At 34.0% G+C, this 19,054-nt stretch overlaps 5 protein-coding genes across 8 annotated transcripts; 3 read left to right on the top strand and 2 right to left on the bottom strand.

Annotated features, from left to right (window-relative positions):
• Nucleotides 1-715: 715 nt before the first annotated feature.
• Nucleotides 716-2,864, top strand: LOC105958629 (reticulon-like protein B5). Its single transcript, XM_012982633.2, has 6 exons — nucleotides 716-867; nucleotides 994-1,130; nucleotides 1,713-1,893; nucleotides 1,987-2,128; nucleotides 2,225-2,294; nucleotides 2,408-2,864. The coding sequence occupies exons 2-6, from the start codon at nucleotides 1,004-1,006 to the stop codon at nucleotides 2,578-2,580; spliced, it is 693 nt and encodes a 230-aa protein (XP_012838087.2). The 5' UTR covers nucleotides 716-867; nucleotides 994-1,003; the 3' UTR covers nucleotides 2,581-2,864.
• Nucleotides 2,865-3,149: 285 nt separating this feature from the next.
• EMB3143 (YCF54) lies at nucleotides 3,150-4,768 on the bottom strand. The gene is made up of 3 exons (XM_012982634.2): nucleotides 4,361-4,768; nucleotides 3,845-4,101; nucleotides 3,150-3,549 (listed from the first exon to the last, which is right to left on the bottom strand). The coding sequence occupies exons 1-3, from the start codon at nucleotides 4,559-4,561 to the stop codon at nucleotides 3,363-3,365; spliced, it is 645 nt and encodes a 214-aa protein (XP_012838088.1). The 5' UTR covers nucleotides 4,562-4,768; the 3' UTR covers nucleotides 3,150-3,362.
• Nucleotides 4,769-5,916: 1,148 nt separating this feature from the next.
• LOC105958628 (Ribosomal protein L17 family protein) lies at nucleotides 5,917-7,610 on the bottom strand. Its single transcript, XM_012982632.2, has 2 exons — nucleotides 7,283-7,610; nucleotides 5,917-6,464 (listed from the first exon to the last, which is right to left on the bottom strand). The coding sequence occupies exons 1-2, from the start codon at nucleotides 7,494-7,496 to the stop codon at nucleotides 6,061-6,063; spliced, it is 618 nt and encodes a 205-aa protein (XP_012838086.2). The 5' UTR covers nucleotides 7,497-7,610; the 3' UTR covers nucleotides 5,917-6,060.
• Nucleotides 7,611-8,646: 1,036 nt separating this feature from the next.
• LOC105958627 (glycosyltransferase family protein 28) lies at nucleotides 8,647-11,681 on the top strand. Of its 2 annotated transcripts, XM_088813273.1 has the most exons (5): nucleotides 8,688-8,902; nucleotides 9,455-9,718; nucleotides 10,196-10,295; nucleotides 10,832-11,029; nucleotides 11,545-11,681. In XM_088813273.1, exons 2-5 carry the CDS (start codon nucleotides 9,539-9,541, stop codon nucleotides 11,583-11,585), a joined length of 519 nt encoding a protein of 172 aa, XP_088669399.1. In that variant the 5' UTR covers nucleotides 8,688-8,902; nucleotides 9,455-9,538; the 3' UTR covers nucleotides 11,586-11,681. The 2 variants fall into 2 exon arrangements, with proteins under 2 accessions (XP_012838085.2, XP_088669399.1); XM_012982631.2 differs by lacking the exon at nucleotides 11,545-11,681 and having other exon boundaries at nucleotides 8,647-8,902; nucleotides 10,832-11,217.
• Nucleotides 11,668-19,054, top strand: LOC105958624 (MND1-interacting protein 1). 3 transcript variants are annotated; one of them, XM_012982624.2, is made up of 6 exons: nucleotides 11,668-11,738; nucleotides 12,505-12,573; nucleotides 13,429-13,539; nucleotides 13,931-13,993; nucleotides 14,940-16,226; nucleotides 18,427-19,054. In XM_012982624.2, the coding sequence occupies exons 5-6, from the start codon at nucleotides 14,949-14,951 to the stop codon at nucleotides 18,886-18,888; spliced, it is 1,740 nt and encodes a 579-aa protein (XP_012838078.2). In that variant the 5' UTR covers nucleotides 11,668-11,738; nucleotides 12,505-12,573; nucleotides 13,429-13,539; nucleotides 13,931-13,993; nucleotides 14,940-14,948; the 3' UTR covers nucleotides 18,889-19,054. The 3 variants fall into 3 exon arrangements, with proteins under 3 accessions (XP_012838078.2, XP_012838080.2, XP_012838081.2); XM_012982626.2 differs by having other exon boundaries at nucleotides 11,670-11,738; nucleotides 13,498-13,539; XM_012982627.2 differs by lacking the exon at nucleotides 13,429-13,539 and having other exon boundaries at nucleotides 11,670-11,738.

The raw sequence follows: 19,054 nt of genomic DNA, 5'->3' as shown, positions 1-19,054 counted from the left end.
TTTTTAGCTCTTCATTCGAAAAATTCTGGTTCAGCCTCTAATTCAGTGTATACATAGTGTACTACTGTATTTTAGCCCCAAGAAAAAAATGTTAAAATGAAGGTGGGAAATCAAAAGGGAATATTGTATAGTTTTGGTCCTATGTGTTGGTTATTTAGGAATTTAGTCCTCTAACTTGTCATGTTTCAGTTTTACATGCAATAACTTTGCAAATATAATATTTTTACTCCTATTTTGTGTGATTTTTAATTTTACAACGCGACAAATATACTTGACACATTTTACTTATATGGACGCTTGAAAATTTATAAATTTGATATCTAAATTACATTTGTAGAACTTTAACTATGTGCAATGACTCATCTATAAATCAAATTAGAAGAGCATTTATAATTTTTAAGTATCCACCATATAAATAAATATTCAAAGTTCGAGTGAAATAGGACTAAAAATACTAATTTTACATAATTATTGCATGTAAAATTAAAGTACGACAACGTACAAGACTAAATTCCTAAACAGACAAACATATAGGACCAAAATTACAATTTTCCCAAATCAAAATTATAGGAACAAAATTAAAAGTTATGAATAATCACTAATTCTCCCACTATTATTAAAAATAATGAAATAAAATATAAATAAATGAAAATAAAAGAAGGCCGACAAATAAGGGCAAGATATGGTTAAGTTCGATTTCCAATAACACAATATTAGGCTCTTTGAATATTTCTTATTTTTTGAAGAAGGCTCTTTGAACAATTCAGCTACCACAAAAAAATACATAAACCAACTTGCAACAAATTAAAAACAAAAAAATCAAAATCAAAAGCTTCACTCCAGATCTCTCTTCTCCAAAATTCACAAGTAATATTCATGCATGCACTGTGTAAAATGAATTAGTTTTCTTGCATATATCATGTATATATATATAATTATACATACATATCGAATCGTTGATGATAAATGCATTTTTATATTTGATATATGTAGGTGATAAGAGATGGATCACGATTCTTCAGATTCATCAGACGAAAGAAGTCATAACGAAGACTCATCGCATCAAGGGGAAAAATGTCATCTCTTTGGCCGCCAGAACCCGGTCCACACCGCCCTTGGTGGTGGCAAACGTATGTTATGTTCGTTTTTTTTTTGTGCTTCAAATACTTTCAGAATTTTCGTTTCCCGTCATCTCTGAGCTCTGCTTTGACTGAATTATAAACACAAGTTTGTAAAATTGCACACATGTACGCGTAAATATGGTGTATGCTTGATCCATATTTAGAAGGTGATCGTAAGTAGGAATAACTTGTTTATTTTTCTATATAATTTGGGGGTGTTTGCGCATGTCGTCGCCAAAAAAAAAAAAAAAAAAAAAAAAACACTTTCAGCAATCGATTTATAAGTTGATCCGTATGCAAAATAAACTCGAATCTTCAATATATTGTTGTAAAACACCGCAAATGTTATGAACAGATACTACAGCTTACAACAACTTATTTTAAGAGAATCAAACACAAAAGTCCCGTTTCTTAAAACACTTCAAAAACGGATTACGAACCCCAAAAAAAAAATTATAATCTATTTTAAAAAATTTTGCTAACACCAGATATATCAAGATTCGGATGGTTTGATCTCCAACGTGAAAATCTAAGGCATCTTCGCATATTACGCTATTAAAAATTGAAAAAAAATTGTTATCGTATTTTCAGCTGCGGATGTAATACTGTGGAGGAACAAGCAGATATCTGCAGCATTGCTAGCGGGCTCGACTGTGATATGGCTACTCTTCGAATGGATAGGCTATTATCTCGTTCCTTTCATTTGCCATTCTCTCATTCTCTCTTTGGCTACTCTCTTCTTGTGGTCCAACCTCTCCTCCTTCGTCAACAAGTTAGTACATACACACGTATACAGACATACATATATATACATATACATATAAGGAAAATTCCGACTTATCGCCTTCTCGGGTTTCGTGTATAGGTCGCCTATAAACTTCCCCGAGATTGAATTGCCGGAGGATTTGTGCATGAATGTTGCACACTTACTAACCGAGAGATTCAACAAGGCTATCGGGATACTTTGGCAAATAGCTTCCGGAAAGGACGTCAAGAAGTTCCTCTCTGTAACTCGAGTTTTTTTCTAATTTATTATTAATATTATTATTATGATTTTTTTTTTAACTATTTAGCTTATGTTATCGGTAAATATTTATTTACAGGCGGTTTTGGGATTGTGGGTTGTCTCGGTTGTTGGAAGCTGGTTCGACTTCTTGACCATTGTATACATCAGTAAGTGCTTTTCTTCTTCTTCGTATTTCCAAGAAACATCGATAAGACAAGAAATATTACGATGATTTTTTTTCGTATTCATAACTACGCGTTTGCGTTTTTGGTGATGGCAGTTTTTGTGACGATACTTACAATGCCACCGTTGTACGAGAAGCACGAGGACCAAGTGGATTCGTACGCTCAGAAGGCGAAAGCCAAACTCAAGAGACAATACAGCACTTTGGACGAAAAGGTTCTTCAGAAATTACCGAAAGTGCCATTCATTAACGACAATAAGCAGCATTGATCAATAAAGATCTCTTATTCTATTATGCTTAGGACAAGGGTTTTTTAATTTATTTTTTTAATTTTTTAGGGTTCTTGGTTGTGTTACGACCGGTATTGAATTTTGTAGTTTTCAGCTAGAATTTTTGTTTGTTTTCCATGCTTGAGTTATAGATTACTAGAGTTCGTTTACCCCGTGACGAAACTCAAAAAAAAAAATAGTTCGAAACGAGCTCCACGAATTTGTTATCACAAATTTCAAGTCTTTATCTTCAATCAATTCAATCTAAGGTTGTGTTTGCAAAAGCTTTTAGAAACAGCTTTTGAGCTTTCCATAGCTCATAATCTGTAGTTAGGTGTTTGCATAAGCTTTTACTTCTCTAAAAATAAGTTGCTTTAAGCTATTTTTTCAAAAGCACCTACACCTGCTTTTCTATTTAAGTTGATTTTCAAGCATTTAGACATAAGCACTTAATACTCACTTAACTCACAATCACTAACTTATGCTTTTCAGTAAGCTTTTACAAACACCACCTAAATATTTCTCTACATAAGCACGTTTGTATAAACAGTCACGTGTGGGACACAAGGTTAGAGAGCATTAATATTTCATTCAATATACTTAGATTATAGAACAAATCTCGATTGTCTTAAAAAAAGACATGCATTTTTCGCTCTGCACCTCTACAAACGAATCGACATATAAAGCATCTCTTAAACTAACAAAAAACACAAGCTACTAATAAAAATAAAAAAGATAAAAAGCACACTTACAAAAAAAATCGAAAACATTCCACCGCCACGTCATACCTTTGATGCCACGGGGGCAAGAAATGTCTCCCACCACCCGTACTCGTACTTGGGATAAGGAGCCGTCCATTTCTCCGGTTTTTCAAACTCGAGATTAACCGGATTTGAAGCCACAGCTTCTTCTAGACTCTCTGCTTCGAAGCTCTCTTGCAAGACTCGATCTAGTCTCAACTTCATGAACCTAAAAAACCGTATACAATCCATCAAATTATCCATATACTCGCATAATTAAATTGACTTTCTCGCATTTAGTACCCTATATCGAAATGCTAAAAAAGGTCCCCGTGTTATTAATATTAGCAAAAACCTCCCCACACTAAAAAAATAATGCATTATATAAAACGGGACTTTTTTTTTAACAATTAGACCAAACACAATAAACCATTATTAAGCTTGTTATGATAATGAAGCAAAAAACCACTAAAGTGTCTATTGATCGTTTCGAAATTGAAAAGTGGCGGTGTGTTATTACGTACGTGATCCAAGTGGCGTTAGTGGAAACGAGAGCAACGGCGGGCCTTTTGAGTCTCTTGGTGATATTAGGGAACTTGTCCAAGAATTTGGGTTCGATTACGAGCCAGAAATCGAGCTCCTTGTTTTTTTCTCCGTAATAACGGAGACGCTCGGCCAATTGTTCTTGGAAATGCTCTTCCTCATCCAACATGAACTTGGCATTCGCCACTAGAAAATGGTACTTCTTCCTCCCACCACCGCCTTCTTCCTCCACCACCACCTGTTATCTCTCTCCCAAAGTCAAACATCAAGAATCACCAAATACATAAAAAAAAAAACTAATCTTTGATGAATATTAGACAATGGCCAAATCAAGAATCACCAAATAGATAAAAGAAGAAGAAAAAAAATCTAATCTTTCATAAATATTAGACAATTGCCAAATCAAGAATCACCAAATAGATAAAAGAAGAAGAAATAAAAAACTAATCTTTGATAAATATTAGACAATGGGGGCTGGGGAATGGAAGTATCTAGACCTTTTCGGTGGGGCCGGAGGAATCGACGGCGGCGACGGCTGTTCTCACGGCGGTGGTTGATTTCCAGGTGGTGGTGGTGGTGATGGGGTTTGGAGATTTGAAGAAGGGTTTAGTTGGTGGGAGTAGGAAAGATTTGAGGGGTTTGTGGGTGGGGGAATTCAGCAGCTGGCCACCCAAAGAGACGAGATTCAAAGCTGACATGGCAGACTGTTTACAATTTTCTTGAATTCTTGAACAAGTGTAAAAATGGCAGATTACAAGAAAGAAGAAGAAGAAGAAGAAGATAGAGGGAGGGGTTAAGGGGGGAATCCAAGAGACAAATACAAGCAACCTTATCTCACTTATCCCTGGACCTGTTTTCCAAAATAAACCGTTTCCTGTAATAATTATTTAAAAAAACCCACACTTGGTTTTGGCTATCAGATTTTCATAAATAAAAAATGAAAAATAAAAACTATTTTCAGAAAATTATGGGTGAAAATCGGACGTCGAACGGATCGGAAATTGTTTTTTGGAAAATTTATAATTTTTTTTGGAAGTGAAAAATAGGTTCCAATTTATTTCTTTTCCAAAGAAATGGAAATGCAATAATTCATTCGGATATCGGAATACGTCGGAATCGGCGGAATTTCGAAAATTACATTAGTTTATAATGTTTTGTTCTAGATTAAAATATAATAGAAATTTTCACAATATTTTTCCGTCTTTTTTGAATTTTGGCATGAAAATGCAAGAAAATCAAAAAGAGAGTTCGACAAAATTTTATATACTATTCCGATTCCGTTCCAAATATCAAAAAAATGAAAATCGAAACTTCGGAAATCGAAATAAAAAATACGGTTGCAAATTCAAATATTTTCGTATCGGAATTAGCAGAGTTCGGAAATCCTGTTCCGGCTTCCACCCCTAGTAAAACTCCTCCATCCTCCAACCTACTTTTCTGTTTAGTGCAACCGTTAGGCTATCTCTTACGGGACAACAAAATTGCTAAGTTACTACACTGATATGTAGCTCACTAACTAATTTATAGCTAATTTTTTTCATGGTCAAGTTTAAATTTTAAAATTCTCTATATATAAAAGGTGTAAGTTCATTTATTTGGCTATCAAATGCAATTTAAATTTGAGTTATGGGAAAAGCACTTAACACTGACACTGAATTAACACTTTAAAGCTTACAAAACTGGTTTGTTACTACTACCACATTTGTCTATGATTCAATCTTAATCTCAAAAAACATAATAAATCGATTTTTTCACATTACTAAACTGACTCGTTTTGTCCATGATTCGATTCAAAATCTCCGAAAAAGTCGAAACACAAAAAGTTGTATCATCTTTTGTTGCCTTTCTAATGCAATTTGTCATTAGAAAGACTAAGTAAAGGTGATACAAGTTTTGTTCAAAGCAATCTCTTCCATCCACATTCCCCAAAGAGAAAGAAACATGGCTTCATTTTGATAGTTCATATAGTTCAATGCCTGTTGCTTCAAACTTTACCAGCAGCAATCTACATTTCACAACAAATGTGAAGGGAAAAAAAAACCGTAATCCGATATAAGGAAAAAGAACATTTATCGATTTTGCACATACCAACAAAATAGGAGGTTTCAATTTCCAATACAAAAAAAAAAGTTTCCAATTGTTGTGAAAACCGAAACAACATACAAAAAAGATTTACTCAAATAACTCAAATCATAAATCAAACGAGCTCGATGTACGCCATGGGGGCGTTATCCCCCCTCCTAGGCAAAGTTCTGATAATCCTAGTATACCCTCCTTCTCTGCCTCCGTATCTCTCCTCCACCTCAGCAAACAACGCGTGGACTATTTGCTTCTCGTAGATAAATCCAAGTGCTTGTCTTCTCTTGTGCAGAGATCCATCCTTAGCCATTGTTATCATTTTGTCGACGTACTTTCTCATTGCACTAGCCCTAGCTCTAGTTGTCTTTATTCGACCGTACTTTAGAAGCTGAGTCGTCAAGCTCCGTAAAAGAGCCTTCCTTTGGTCGGGCGGCCTGTTCAGTTTCGGAACCTTCCGCCCGTGCCTCATGGCCGAAATTCGTCCACCGTTGTCGATTATTGTGAACTCGAAACTCGTCGAATCTGCAATTTTTTGAAAAAAAACATCATTAAAAAAAAAAATAAAGAATCCGACTTTAAATATCAACCAATACAAGAACATCCAATTGGAAAAGAAAAAAAAGGGTTTTCTGTACCGACGAATAATAATTTCAAGAAGCAATAATTGGAGACGATAAGCAACTTAAACAAAAAAATCGATTGCTGTGTCACTATATATATAGGACAAAAACGAGGAACTGGGAGTGCGAGTAATTCGATTTACAAGGGTAAAGTAAATTTTAAGCCTTTCAAGACCGAAGTGAAAAAACTCGATATATAACAATGGTTCCACTTCTACATAAAGACACTCCTACGAGCAGCCTATTGTCAAGAAAAAAATAGATATAATCCAATTCAAATAATCGAGTCACGAACGAAAAAAATGACACTGGTCGGAACCTAATCTCTCACTAGATTAATACTGCCAAGAACTACAAAAGCGATATTCTTGAAATTCTAAGTCAAACCGAAATACTATATAAAAATATCCATACAATGTAGACTATAACTTGAATATGAGAACTATACACATTTATAATATCACCCACTTTATCACTCAGCTACATATTCGTATAATTCCGATTTCCGACAGTGAAAGAACAATGCCGTTTCGCGGTTCTTATCCGTAATAAACAACAACTCTAATTGGGGTTAAAAAAAATGTTTATGAATGCATAACAATTCACAAGCATTTAAGCAAACAGGTAATACGCACGCCCCCCCCCCCCCCCCCCCCCACACACACACACACACACACATGTGTATATATACAGATATAATGCCAGAAACGAAATTTACACCTTGATACGAAGAGGGAAACAGCAGCGTGGACATAGGAGCGAGGCCCACAAAGGAATTGATGGGCTTGGGGCCGGATTTGGGTTTGGATAGTTTGAACCCGGAAGAGGAAGAAGGGTATTTTGGGAAGGAAATTGAAGGGCACGAAGGAGATGCGCTGATTGAAGGGAGGGCCGCCCTAAGTGAACACATACTCCAGGTTGAAGAAGACGCCATTGTTGTGAACTTTTCTTTTTCTTTGATTGATTGTTTCTGCTCTGCTGCTTTGTTCAGTTGAAGGGAGGATAAGGAGGTTCGAATGGATAATTTGTTTTTGGCCCTTCAACTCTTTATATATTCTTTTCAGCGACTACACTATTTTCTTCGGCCTTTTCTTTTTCTCTTTTTAGGGAGAATTACACTTTTCGCCCTTCACGATTAGCCTGATTCCACTTTTGGTCCCCATTGTTCCAAACTGAACCAAATACACCTCAATTTTAAATGCATTTGGTCTCCGTCGTCACCTGTCCGTTACATAACTCAAGTCACTATTTTGAGGTGAAAATTGAAATATATAATTTTTTGGGGTTAGAAAATAATTAGAACTGTAGAGTGCTATTTGTAATTATTTTTTTTAATGATTACAAATAGTACTCCACATTTCTAATTATTTTCTAGCCCCAAAACAATTTAATTTTAATTTTGACCCCTAAGTACTGATTTCCGTTAGATATGAACGGGCATGTGACAACGGGAACTAAATCTGTTTAAAATTGAACTTTTTAGGTGTATTTTGTTTAGTTTGGAACAATGAAAACCAAAAGTGGAATTGAGTGAAACATGAGGGACGAAAGTGTACTTCTCCCTCTCTTTTTATATTATATTGTAGTTAAATATTAAAAATAATTAGAAGAAGCTTAAATATAGAGTTTCTATTTTAGTAAATTTTTAATTCTTTAATTTTTTGGGCAAACGACGGTCACCCTTTATGTATGATCAAATTACGAAAAAAAACCCTCTTGTTTGGGTAATTACAATCACCCCCTTTTAAATATTTTTACATAAAACTTATGTAATTTGGTTATTTGCCGGATCAAATCGTATATTCAGTTCGGTAAACAGTATGAAATGTTGGCATACCGAAATTTCGGTTCGATTTTACCGATTTAACATGGCTAAATTTACCTCCGAACGGATATTTTAGTAAGATAATATGGTGGCTGTAATTTTCCAAACAGAAGGGGGATTTTCGTAATTTGACCATAACTCAAGGTTACTGTAATTTGCCATAATTATTTTTTTTAAATACTGATTATTGTTTGTGAGGTAATTATGATATCACTTATTTAACCAGTGGTCCTTGATCTTTTGATCTAGTTGATTTTCTAGCCCATGAATAAATGCAATTTTTTATTAACATTTTTAATTGTTTATTAGTTGACCAAACCCGTCGCCACTCACTTCCATCACCCCTCCGCCGATCCGCCACCGTCTGCACCGCCGTCCCCGTCATCCACCACCCAAACCCGTTGTCACTCCCCACCTTCCATCAACGCCGCCGCCTCCTCCGGCGACGTCAACCACAGTAAATCCAAAAACTTCCTCCGAGATCTCATTGCGCTTCAAATCCCACCGAACAACAGGTTTCCCTCTCTCTATCTCACGAAATTATTTACTGATTCTCGAGAACTAGTAGAATGTTTCTTCAGAAGAAAAAAAAAGAATTAAAATTAATTTAATTTGCACCGTAATTTCGGGTTTAGCAAGCTTTTCCCTTTTTAATTAGGAGTTTTTTTTTTCTTCCTTGTTTCAGTATGATTAGAAATTCGAGTTACTTCATGGGGTAATGTTGATAAATTAATTGGACAAGTGTTTGATTGTAGAAGAAAACAAAAAATGCTGTTATTTTTTGCATCTCTATCTAAGTTATATTAGTAATTGTTTAGTGAGTTTGTATCTCATTTTTGTTTAGCTCAGTTCTACTTTTGCAGCTATAATTGTGTTTTAGGAAAAATATTTTCCGTTTCTTATTCAATATCCTAGTCGGTCTTGATCTTTATCCGACTTTTTGTAGCAAAATTCTGCCCGGAATTTTATTGGTGAATTATAGTCTTATTGATGTTTGATCCCTCGTTTACGTTCTGAAATTGTTGTCTTGAGTTAATTTGAAACTCAACTGCTGGTTTTTATTGCAGCGTGTTAATTTCTCGGACGGTACTCTTCGCTCTCACTCTTAATTGGTCTGAAAAAAGTGAAATCGAGAGTTGGAAAAGCATAAAATGAGTGATGCTAATGATAGTTCGGATTCAAAGAAGGTAGTTTTTGTGACAGTTGGAACAACTAGTTTCGATTCGTTGGTTAAATCTGTAGACACTCGCGAGGTTAAAGAAGCATTGTTCAAAAAGGGTTACACCCATCTTCTCATTCAAATGGGTCGCGGATCTTACATCCCCACAAAGGTAATATTTGAAGCTCTTATTCAAGCACGTGGTAATTTTGATTTCGAGCATGTTATTCAATTTCCGGAGCAATAATTTGGAACTTGTCAACAATATACACTCGGGCTTTAGTAAAGATTTCTTGTTCTCATTGTGCTTGACATGTAAGCATATATCATTTCCGAAAACTCTCTCAGTAACCACATGAAACAAAGATGGCTATTATTTCGTGATTATTTTTTCTTTGCCAGTTTTCATTTCGAGATGTGTTGAAATTCTGTAAATCGAGTTGTTTTCTGAGTTGAGTGCAAAAACCTATACGGACTGTGTCTAAAAGCTGGATTTTTTTTCATTCAATCGTAATTTTTGGAAATGTTATTGTTACTAAGATATAGTAATATTGCGGTAGAAGTTTCTGTTAATGTACATGTGGAAATACACATAAATAGAGTCTACTGCATCTATATTCGTATCTAATGTAATGGTATCAACTTTCAGTCTGCTGGAGAAGATGGTTCTTTATCTGTCGATCACTTCACATTTTCGTCAAGCATAGCTGAGTTTCTCAAGTCAGCATCTCTTGTTATTAGTCATGCAGGTAACTTGTTCTTTCTTGACACACAATTTACTCATTTCAGTTGTCTTGTTTCCCTCTGTACCGTTACTTATATTTCTTACAATATCCCCCGAGAGTTGCAAAATTAAAAAACGAAAAGAAAAGAACAATTAGTAAAGAAACATGGCAAGCAATATCTGTCTATTCACTAGCATTCTCTAATAATTTATGGATTATATATATATATATATATATATATATATATATATATATATATATATATATGATTATATATATATATATATATATATATATATATATATATATATATATATATATATATATATATATATATATATATATATATATATATATATATATATATAATGTGTGTGTGTGTGTGTGTGTATATATGCATATATATGACTACCGTCTGGAGTTGATTTATATACTTATCAGAAGCCACACTCGTTTATTTCTAATATGTATATTGCATGTTGTATATTATTCTTTAGCTCTTTAAGAGGATTTGTTTTTTTAAATTTAATTTCCAAGCCATTATTTACTTTATATTCCAGGTTCAGGGAGCATATTCGAGACGTTGAAATTGAGAAAGCCCCTAATTGTTGTGGTTAACGAGGATTTAATGGATAATCATCAAAGCGAGCTGGCTGAAGAACTCGCCGAAAGAAATCATTTGTTCTGCGCTCATCCAAACACGCTTTACGAGACTGTTTCTGCCATGGATTTAGATTCCCTTGTTGCTTATCAACCTGGTAATGCTACGCCTGTTGCTAAATTTATCGACAGATTTTTAGGTTTCACAGATGAATGACTATGAAATATGACAAACAACTTTTTTTTTTTTTTAATTGCCATACACTCGTACTTTCTACAATGTATACTACTTTATATTTTTCTGCACATGAAATTCGGAAAATAAAATGTAAGGTCTTGTGTTCTATCTGAGTTGTGTGTGTGCCTGTGTTGTAAGCTCACCCCACAGTTCAAATCTTCATATTGCATTTTGAAGACACTTCTCGCAAAATCGGAGCTCCATGAGGAAACAACTCCATGCAGAAAACGAGTCGACCCGCATACGCACGTTTTTATTTCTAACGTTTTTTGTTTTCTTTTGTCGAAAGATAAGATCAATTAAAGAAGTTACTTCAACAAAGTTTAATCAATATGAAAATTTATTACAATAAAAATTACGAGGAAATTAACAAAATAAAATTATATCGATTTTGAGTACGTAGTGTTTAAAAAAATTATTGACTTGATTTGGAAGATCCTCGTTTGCTTGGAGCATTTTGTGGATACTGTGGTTGACTAATCTGCATTGAGAATTTGGTTATGAATTTTGATGTTGAGACAATTAGACACGAGTGTCACAAGCGGACTTCAAACCGAGTCTGTAAAGAAGCCTTTTAAGATGGATAGGACAGGATGGAGGAAGGCGGCTGCACCCTGGCCTAAACTAAGGTGACACTAATGTTTGCATATTTTCTTCTTATTATTTATTAATCTTCTGTTGCGCGCATAAAGAGTTTGCTAGTTTGCTTCAGTCTAATCAAAATCTATCGTTACACATTCTGATATAGATTTTGCTTCAGATTTTCTCGATTTATTTCTCAGGCTTTGAGATTAGACTCGTCCTGCTAAACTTCATATTAGATTAATTTACCTGGATAAAAGAATATGTAGGGTAAAAGCATTACTGATTCCAGTATTCTAGTGAATTCGTTAGAGAAGATTTTATGGTATCTATTAATGGAGCCTGATTTCCACAGTGCATCATTTTAGCTTTCTAATCCAGCCTACATTTAAGCGCGATTAGAATCAAGTATCGTAGATTCGTAGTAGCTTAGAAGTTAGAACTGTCATTATAGAGCTGAGGAAACATTCATATCTTCCCGATTTTTTTATAAGAACTATTTATTAGGGGTGAAGTGGATGGCTAATTATCAATCATCACAGATCATTGATAATATCATCTTTAATTAAATATTTAACCTAGAAAAAAAATTATTTAAAATAATTGAATAGGATTTAGTCAAATTTGCAAAAGCATTTCGGGAAAATCTTTATTTCCTTATGCTTTTTAGTGACTTTTCTAATATATCGCTTTTGCATGGCTATTGCAATAATAATATATTTCAGAAGTGTTTTATTTATTTATTTTGTCCATGAACCTTGTAATGTAGATGATAATTTCAATTTGATCAAATCAATATCCTTCATATTACAGGCAAGAAAATGAGCCCAACATCGAAATCTCGTGGTCCTTTTCGAATTTCAAGGCAGGGATGTACGCCAGGTGTGTGCTCATATTTGAATTTTTGTGAACTGGTTATTGCTGTAATTATCTTTAAGAATTCTTTACATTTGTCATCCGATTACAATGTACATTAAATATGACCTAATCTTATTTTTACTGTCATTCTTGTCTGTCATTTAAACAATTCCATCCCATTAAATCAAAGATTTTTTTACACTGGTCTTATAATCAGTTTTAAGAGCGGGGTAAAATAGAAAATATTAGAAGCTTAGACTATCGTCACAAAGCTGAGGAAAACATTCATATTTTGCAGACTTTTATAAAAAGAAGACTCGTTAGGGGTAAATGTCTAGCCATCTATCATTGCGAATGAATAAAGATAATATCCCTTTCAATTAAATATTTGACATATATAAGAAATTATTTAAATCATTGAATAGGATTTAGTGAAGTTTGCAATAGCATTTAGAGAAAATCTTTATTTCCTTATGATTTTCAATGACACAACAAGGTAAGTAATTACTGAATTTTATCTACAGATTTTGCATATTAATTTTTCTAATATAAAATCATAAGTTAGATGATAAATTTAATTGGGACAAATCTATATAAAATCCAAATGTCGAGGCCCTTTTCAAACTTCAAGCCAGGTGTATGCTCATTTTTGAATTTTTTTGAACTGGTTATTGCTGTAACCATTTAGGAAAATTCTCCATATATGTCATCATATTACAATGCATTAAATATGACCTCATCTTATTTTTAATTTCTTCCACATTCTTATCTGTCAATCCCATCCCATTAAATCAAAGAAGCTTTTTTTTATATCGTCTTTGTTCTCTATATTTCCTCTGCTACTTTCTTTTTGCCATTTATTCTGTGAATTTTGACTAGGTTAAGAGAGCAAAGTTATAACCTAAAAGCAGTCAGTTCTTATTTTATTTTATCTTTCTCGAGGAGCAGTAGCCGAATCTTACCATCGCAGACTTGTCCTGGAAAGTTTTGGTAATTATTTAGGCCATAAAATCAATTCCTGATAAATTTGATTTTTTTTTTAATTTTTTTTAATTTCTGATTCTCGTTTATTTTTATTTTTTGAATGTATTTCTGAAATGTTTTGTCTTTGTTTATCTTGGAAGGGTTTATGATGTGGTGATGGAATATTTGTTTCATGCATTTTTTTGGTACACGAACAAATCTTTATGTCTAAATACTTCCACGATTTTCAATTCACCTTTGGAGGTTTTTATGTACATTAAACACGACCTCATCTTATTTCAAATCTCTTCTACATTCTTATCTGTCAATCCCATCCATTAAATGAAAGGAGATTTTTCCTATATCATCTTGGTTGTCTAGATTTTTCTTCTGACTTCCCCTTTTGCCATCTATTCAGTGACTAGGTTCAGAGAGCAGTGGCCGGAATCTTCCCATCTCAGACTTGTCCTTCAAAGTTTTGGTAATTATTTAGGCCTTCAAATCTGTTTCTGATAATTTTGAATTGAAAACCTTACCTGAAAATTGAGTCTATTTTTTCTTTCATTTTTGTTCCCTTGATTTCATGTATATTAGACATTAAATCTTTTTATTATATATATATGTGTGTGTGTGTGTGTGTGTGTGTGTGTGTGTGTTGTGTGTGTGTGTGTGTGTGTGTGTGTGTGTGTGTCTATATATATATATATATATATATATATATATATATATATATATATGTATGTATGTATGTATGTATGTATGTATATATTAAAAAAAAAATTGGAATGGATTTGTTAAAAGTTTGTATCTTTGGTTATCTGTAAAGGGTTTATGATGTGGTGACGGAGTGGTTGCTCCATGATCAGAACAAGAGTTCTGTTTTATTTGTATATATATGTATGAAGGATTTGTGGGGGAGTATGAACACTGGATGTTTCTGACAGTAGCGAAAACTTTAATTTCTTTTCTTTTTATCATTTTCATACACAGGTTGCTGGTTATTAGTTTAAGCCTTAAGGTTAACACATTAGATTAAACAGTGAATATCACCAGATGTTTGATATTGCTGCAAAATTTGACAGTCTAGACTCTAGACCTTTTGATTGTGTTAAGAATTCACGATGATTTTGGAATCAGAACCGATCTTTCTGCAACAAGCAGGTGGCTTCAATTAAAGCCTTAATACCTTTGATAAGAATAGGATGGTTCACACTTATATCTATCTGCGTCATTTCTTCTTAGAAATATACATATATATATATATATATACATATATATATATATATATATATATATATATATATATATATATATATATATATATATATATATATATATATATATATATATATATATATATATACTGCGATCCATTTATGTCTATCAATGCTTTTTCTTGTATCATTTATTTGGTTATATGTTTACAGCTTGTATCCATGGCTGGTTCAAAGAGAGGTAAACAACCCAAGGGCAAAGGAAAACATAAATCACATAGTTCTGATACAATCGACAAGGAGCCTGAATCAAGTATAAGTAATGCAGTGAGCACAAGTACATCCGGATATGACGAAAAAGAACTAGAGGGATTTCTTTATATCAAGCTTGAAACATTATATGCTAAAGCCAGAGATTCGTTACTCAAAACCGGATATAGTCTGGCAGAAATAGAAAAGGCAATCTTGAGTGCTGGGTTTATCCATGGCCAAATGGATCCTCTCAGTAACATTGTGACAAACTCGATTGCTTTCATCGAAAAAAGGATTGAGTTCAAAAGACAAGCTTTCAAAGACATGGATGAATTATATAAATCAATGTTCGAAGCTCTGGTCGATTCTGTCGTGCGGACTCGCCCAGACATACGAAGGTATGATGCCATGTGGCATCTTTTAGTAACGAAGTGGGGTCCTGTTCCACCTACCACCGAGATTTCTGATAGCATTCCAGCTCACGGGTCTTATGAAAAGGTGGGAATTATGAAAAGAATAAATTATACACCTTTACAAGAATCTTATTTGGCATTTAATGTCCTTAGCCTGAGAGATGATATGCAGAGGAAAGCTGGGGATCCAGTTATTACGCAAGATGCTATTACAAGTGATATTGTGTGTGCTGACTTTCTCGCACCCACAACAGGCTGTTCCTATGAGACATATCTCGACCAATGTCTGAACAGCAATTCCGATGAACCGAAAAATGCTCTGATAGTAGATCTGGTAAAAAGTACCAGAGACTTGGAAGAAAAAGCGAAGGAGCAGAAAGAATGGGCTCAGAGGAAAGTGGTAGATACAGCGAGAAGGTTAAGTAAAAATTTCATGGAACTGAATCTTTTAAGGAGGGAGGCGTGTTCGGAAAAGGATAAGATGAAAGATGAAAAACTGCATGCTGAAAAAGAACACATGTTGAAGCTCACAGCGATGGAACAGTATTTCCGCAAAGTGAATTTTGAAGCAAACTTCGTCACTGATTCTGTAAGAAGGCTGGAGACCCAAAATGCCCAGATAAGAGCGGACGCTGAAGCTGTTAAGTTGAATGGATCCGAGACCGAGAGGGAATTGAAAGAAAGCCTTAAGCGGGAAAAGAAATGGAAGAAAAAGCTTTCGGATGCTGGAAAGCAGATTAGCAATTACCGATCGCAGCGCGACGAAGAAAAGCAGAAGGGGATGCAGATGAAACTGGAGTTGCTTCAAGCTAACGAAGAAGCCGAGGAAGCTGAGGTAAATTATTCATTCCATTGAATTATAAATACTAATTATCTATGTTAATTCTGATTGGCTGGTAATTCTTTTACATCTCTGAAATAACGTAGTGGTAAACATTTTTATGTTGCTCTCTTTTGCGTTTCCATTCCTTCCCTAGATTTGCATTTTTTTTTATGACAAAAAGATAGTACTCCTTGATGCTATATGATATTTGTTTTTTTTTCTTTTTGACATGATTATAACCTTATGGATAAAAAAATTGATTCAAAATTATGCATCTTCACACCTGTGGGAATATGTTAAAATTCAAAATCCATTTATCATAAGCGTTTGCGTGATAATTGTTTTCAACTAAGCCTATGTGTAGTGGTGGGGAGATATTTTAAAATTGCAGATCATAAGATTTGTTCAAATTCTTTTTGGTTATTCATATTAAAGCTAATTATCGCTGGACGAAACACATATTTTTGTTAAGAATCAACCAATGAGTAAATTATGTTCGAACACCGAAAACATAATCCTTTTCGTTGTGATAATAAGTAATATATATATATATATATATATATATATATATATATATATATGTGTGTGTGTGTGTGTGTGTGTGTGTGTGTGTGTGTGTGTGTGTGTGTGTGTGTGTGAAGATTACCCTGAACAAGGAAAATGTAATTCCATTTGATTTATCATCAATAAAAGCTTTGTCGTGGTCAAGTAAAGGAGTATGAATGTTACTTATAGATTCACATCTAACATATTTGGGAAATTTTTCTAATTAATCATTCGGAAAACATCTTTATAGGAAATTTATAATAATTTTATTATAAAAAAAGGAGGACTTGGCCTGTACAGAGTAACTAATAAGTAATTTAACTCCTTAACTAGAAAGACTCAATGCTGATATGTTTTATGCAATATTGGTCTTATCTTTATTTTAAATAGTTTTTCAAAACTTTTAAGCAGAGCAGGAGCATAGAAAGTATGAAATTTAACACTTTCGTGTGTTTGTACAAACTTGGCATATATTAGACACTCAAATCTAAATTAGATTATTCTTGGCATATTTCTACACAATTATTAAACTCGATAAAAAAAATTCCAGCTCAGTTAGGAAACGACGTCGTACTAAGAGAAAAAAGTACTGCTTATATGGTGGCTATTAGATTTTTTTTTTTGTGCCAGTGCAGTTACGAAACGACGGCGTTTTAGGAGTGAGTTCTACTGTTTATATTGTTTTGTCCTCTTTTCTTCGTTGGTATTATATATAGATATGGCATTATTGCTCAATGAATGCATAGTATGTTTGGGGGAAATCGGAAATTCTTTTTTGATTTCTTCTTAATAAGTAAACTTGTACTGAAAAGGTGTGCTTGTATGATTGATCTGATTCTGTAGAGAGTATATATATTACATGAAACTGAAAATGCAGACAAACACCAGCTTCTTGATTTAAGTGGGCCCCACAGTTGCTGCTTCTTAGATATGTTTCTTGCCAGCACACTTAGGAAACGACTTCGTATTAATAGAAACAGTACTCCTTATATCGTGCCTTTTTAGAATTTTTTTTCTGCCAGTGCAGTTCCAAAACGACGTCGTATTAATAGAAAGAGTACTGCTTATATCGTGCCTTTTAGATTTTTTTTTTCTGCCAGTGCAGTTCCAAAACGACGTCGTATTAAAAGAAACGGCGTCGTATTAAAATAGAGTACTACTGCTTATATTGTTATGTCCTCCTTCCTTTTCTGGTGTTAGATGTAGATACGACATTAATGTTCAACACATTAAAGTGAACTTGTGTTGAATTTTTTTGCATGTATGATAGAATTGATTATGTAGTTTTTGTACGATGGTGGAACTATTTATATATACAAAATCATATTTAGAGTAAGAGTAGTGCTTATCTTGTGCTTCTTTGGTATCATTTTTTTTTCTCTTTGCCAGAGCGGTTACAAAAACAGTGTCGTATTACGAGAGAGTAATATATGACATTAATTCTCCATGGTTGGATTGAATTGATTAGGTAGTTAGTACTATGATGGAACTATTTACATAAATGACATTGTATTTACTATTTAGAGTAAGAGTAGTGCTTATATTGTGCAGTTATGAAAACAGTGTCGTGCTAAGACAGAGTAAATATATAAATAGGAAAAATGATCCATGAATTCATAGTATCTTTGGGAGAAGTCTGAATTTCCTTTTTGATTTCTACTTGTAGGTGAAACAGAGGCAAGAAATTAAGGCAATAGAGAACATTGTTGCCCTTGCCGCCGAAGAAGCTAGGACGTTCGAGATTGGAAAAGCCAATGCGAGAACGAAGTTGTTACGACTGCAACAAAAAGTGGAGATAGACAGTCAGATAGACATTGACAATTGTCGAAGACTTGAAGACGAGCTGTCGCGTCTCCGCTTATGTCAGCAAATGGCAGAAGTACAACTGACGGAGAATGCAAGTTCTTCAGGATCGAGCGGTCCAATGGAATATTCCTCTGCAAGAAGAATTGGGCGCAGGTTTTGCATGATGTGCTTGCAGAATGATGTGTCGGTGGTTTTATTACCGTGCGCACATCAAGTACTCTGTTTTCCTTGCTTCGAAAGGAACTGCAGTGCAGTGGGAGCGAGCTGCCCGTATTGCAATGTTCGGATCGAACAAAGCATTAGACCGTTTGGTCCTAGCTGAAGGCGAGAACTTGTGTAGAATAATTCATGCTAACTTTTAGATTTTATTTTTTTGGTTGGGTTGAAAATCGTTAAAGTTTTTACTTCAACTCTGAATTTTGAGCTATGTATTGAATATTGATTGTGTTGATTAATCTGATTATCATGGATTATTGATTATTGGGAAA

The sequence above is a fragment of the Erythranthe guttata genome, chromosome 14, assembly GCF_056151865.1.
Source record: "Erythranthe guttata isolate IM_541 chromosome 14, IM_541, whole genome shotgun sequence".
Classification (NCBI taxonomy): domain Eukaryota; kingdom Viridiplantae; phylum Streptophyta; class Magnoliopsida; order Lamiales; family Phrymaceae; genus Erythranthe; species Erythranthe guttata.
The sequence above is the reverse complement of the archived record's forward strand: the minus strand, read 5'-3'. Positions and strand labels throughout refer to the sequence as shown.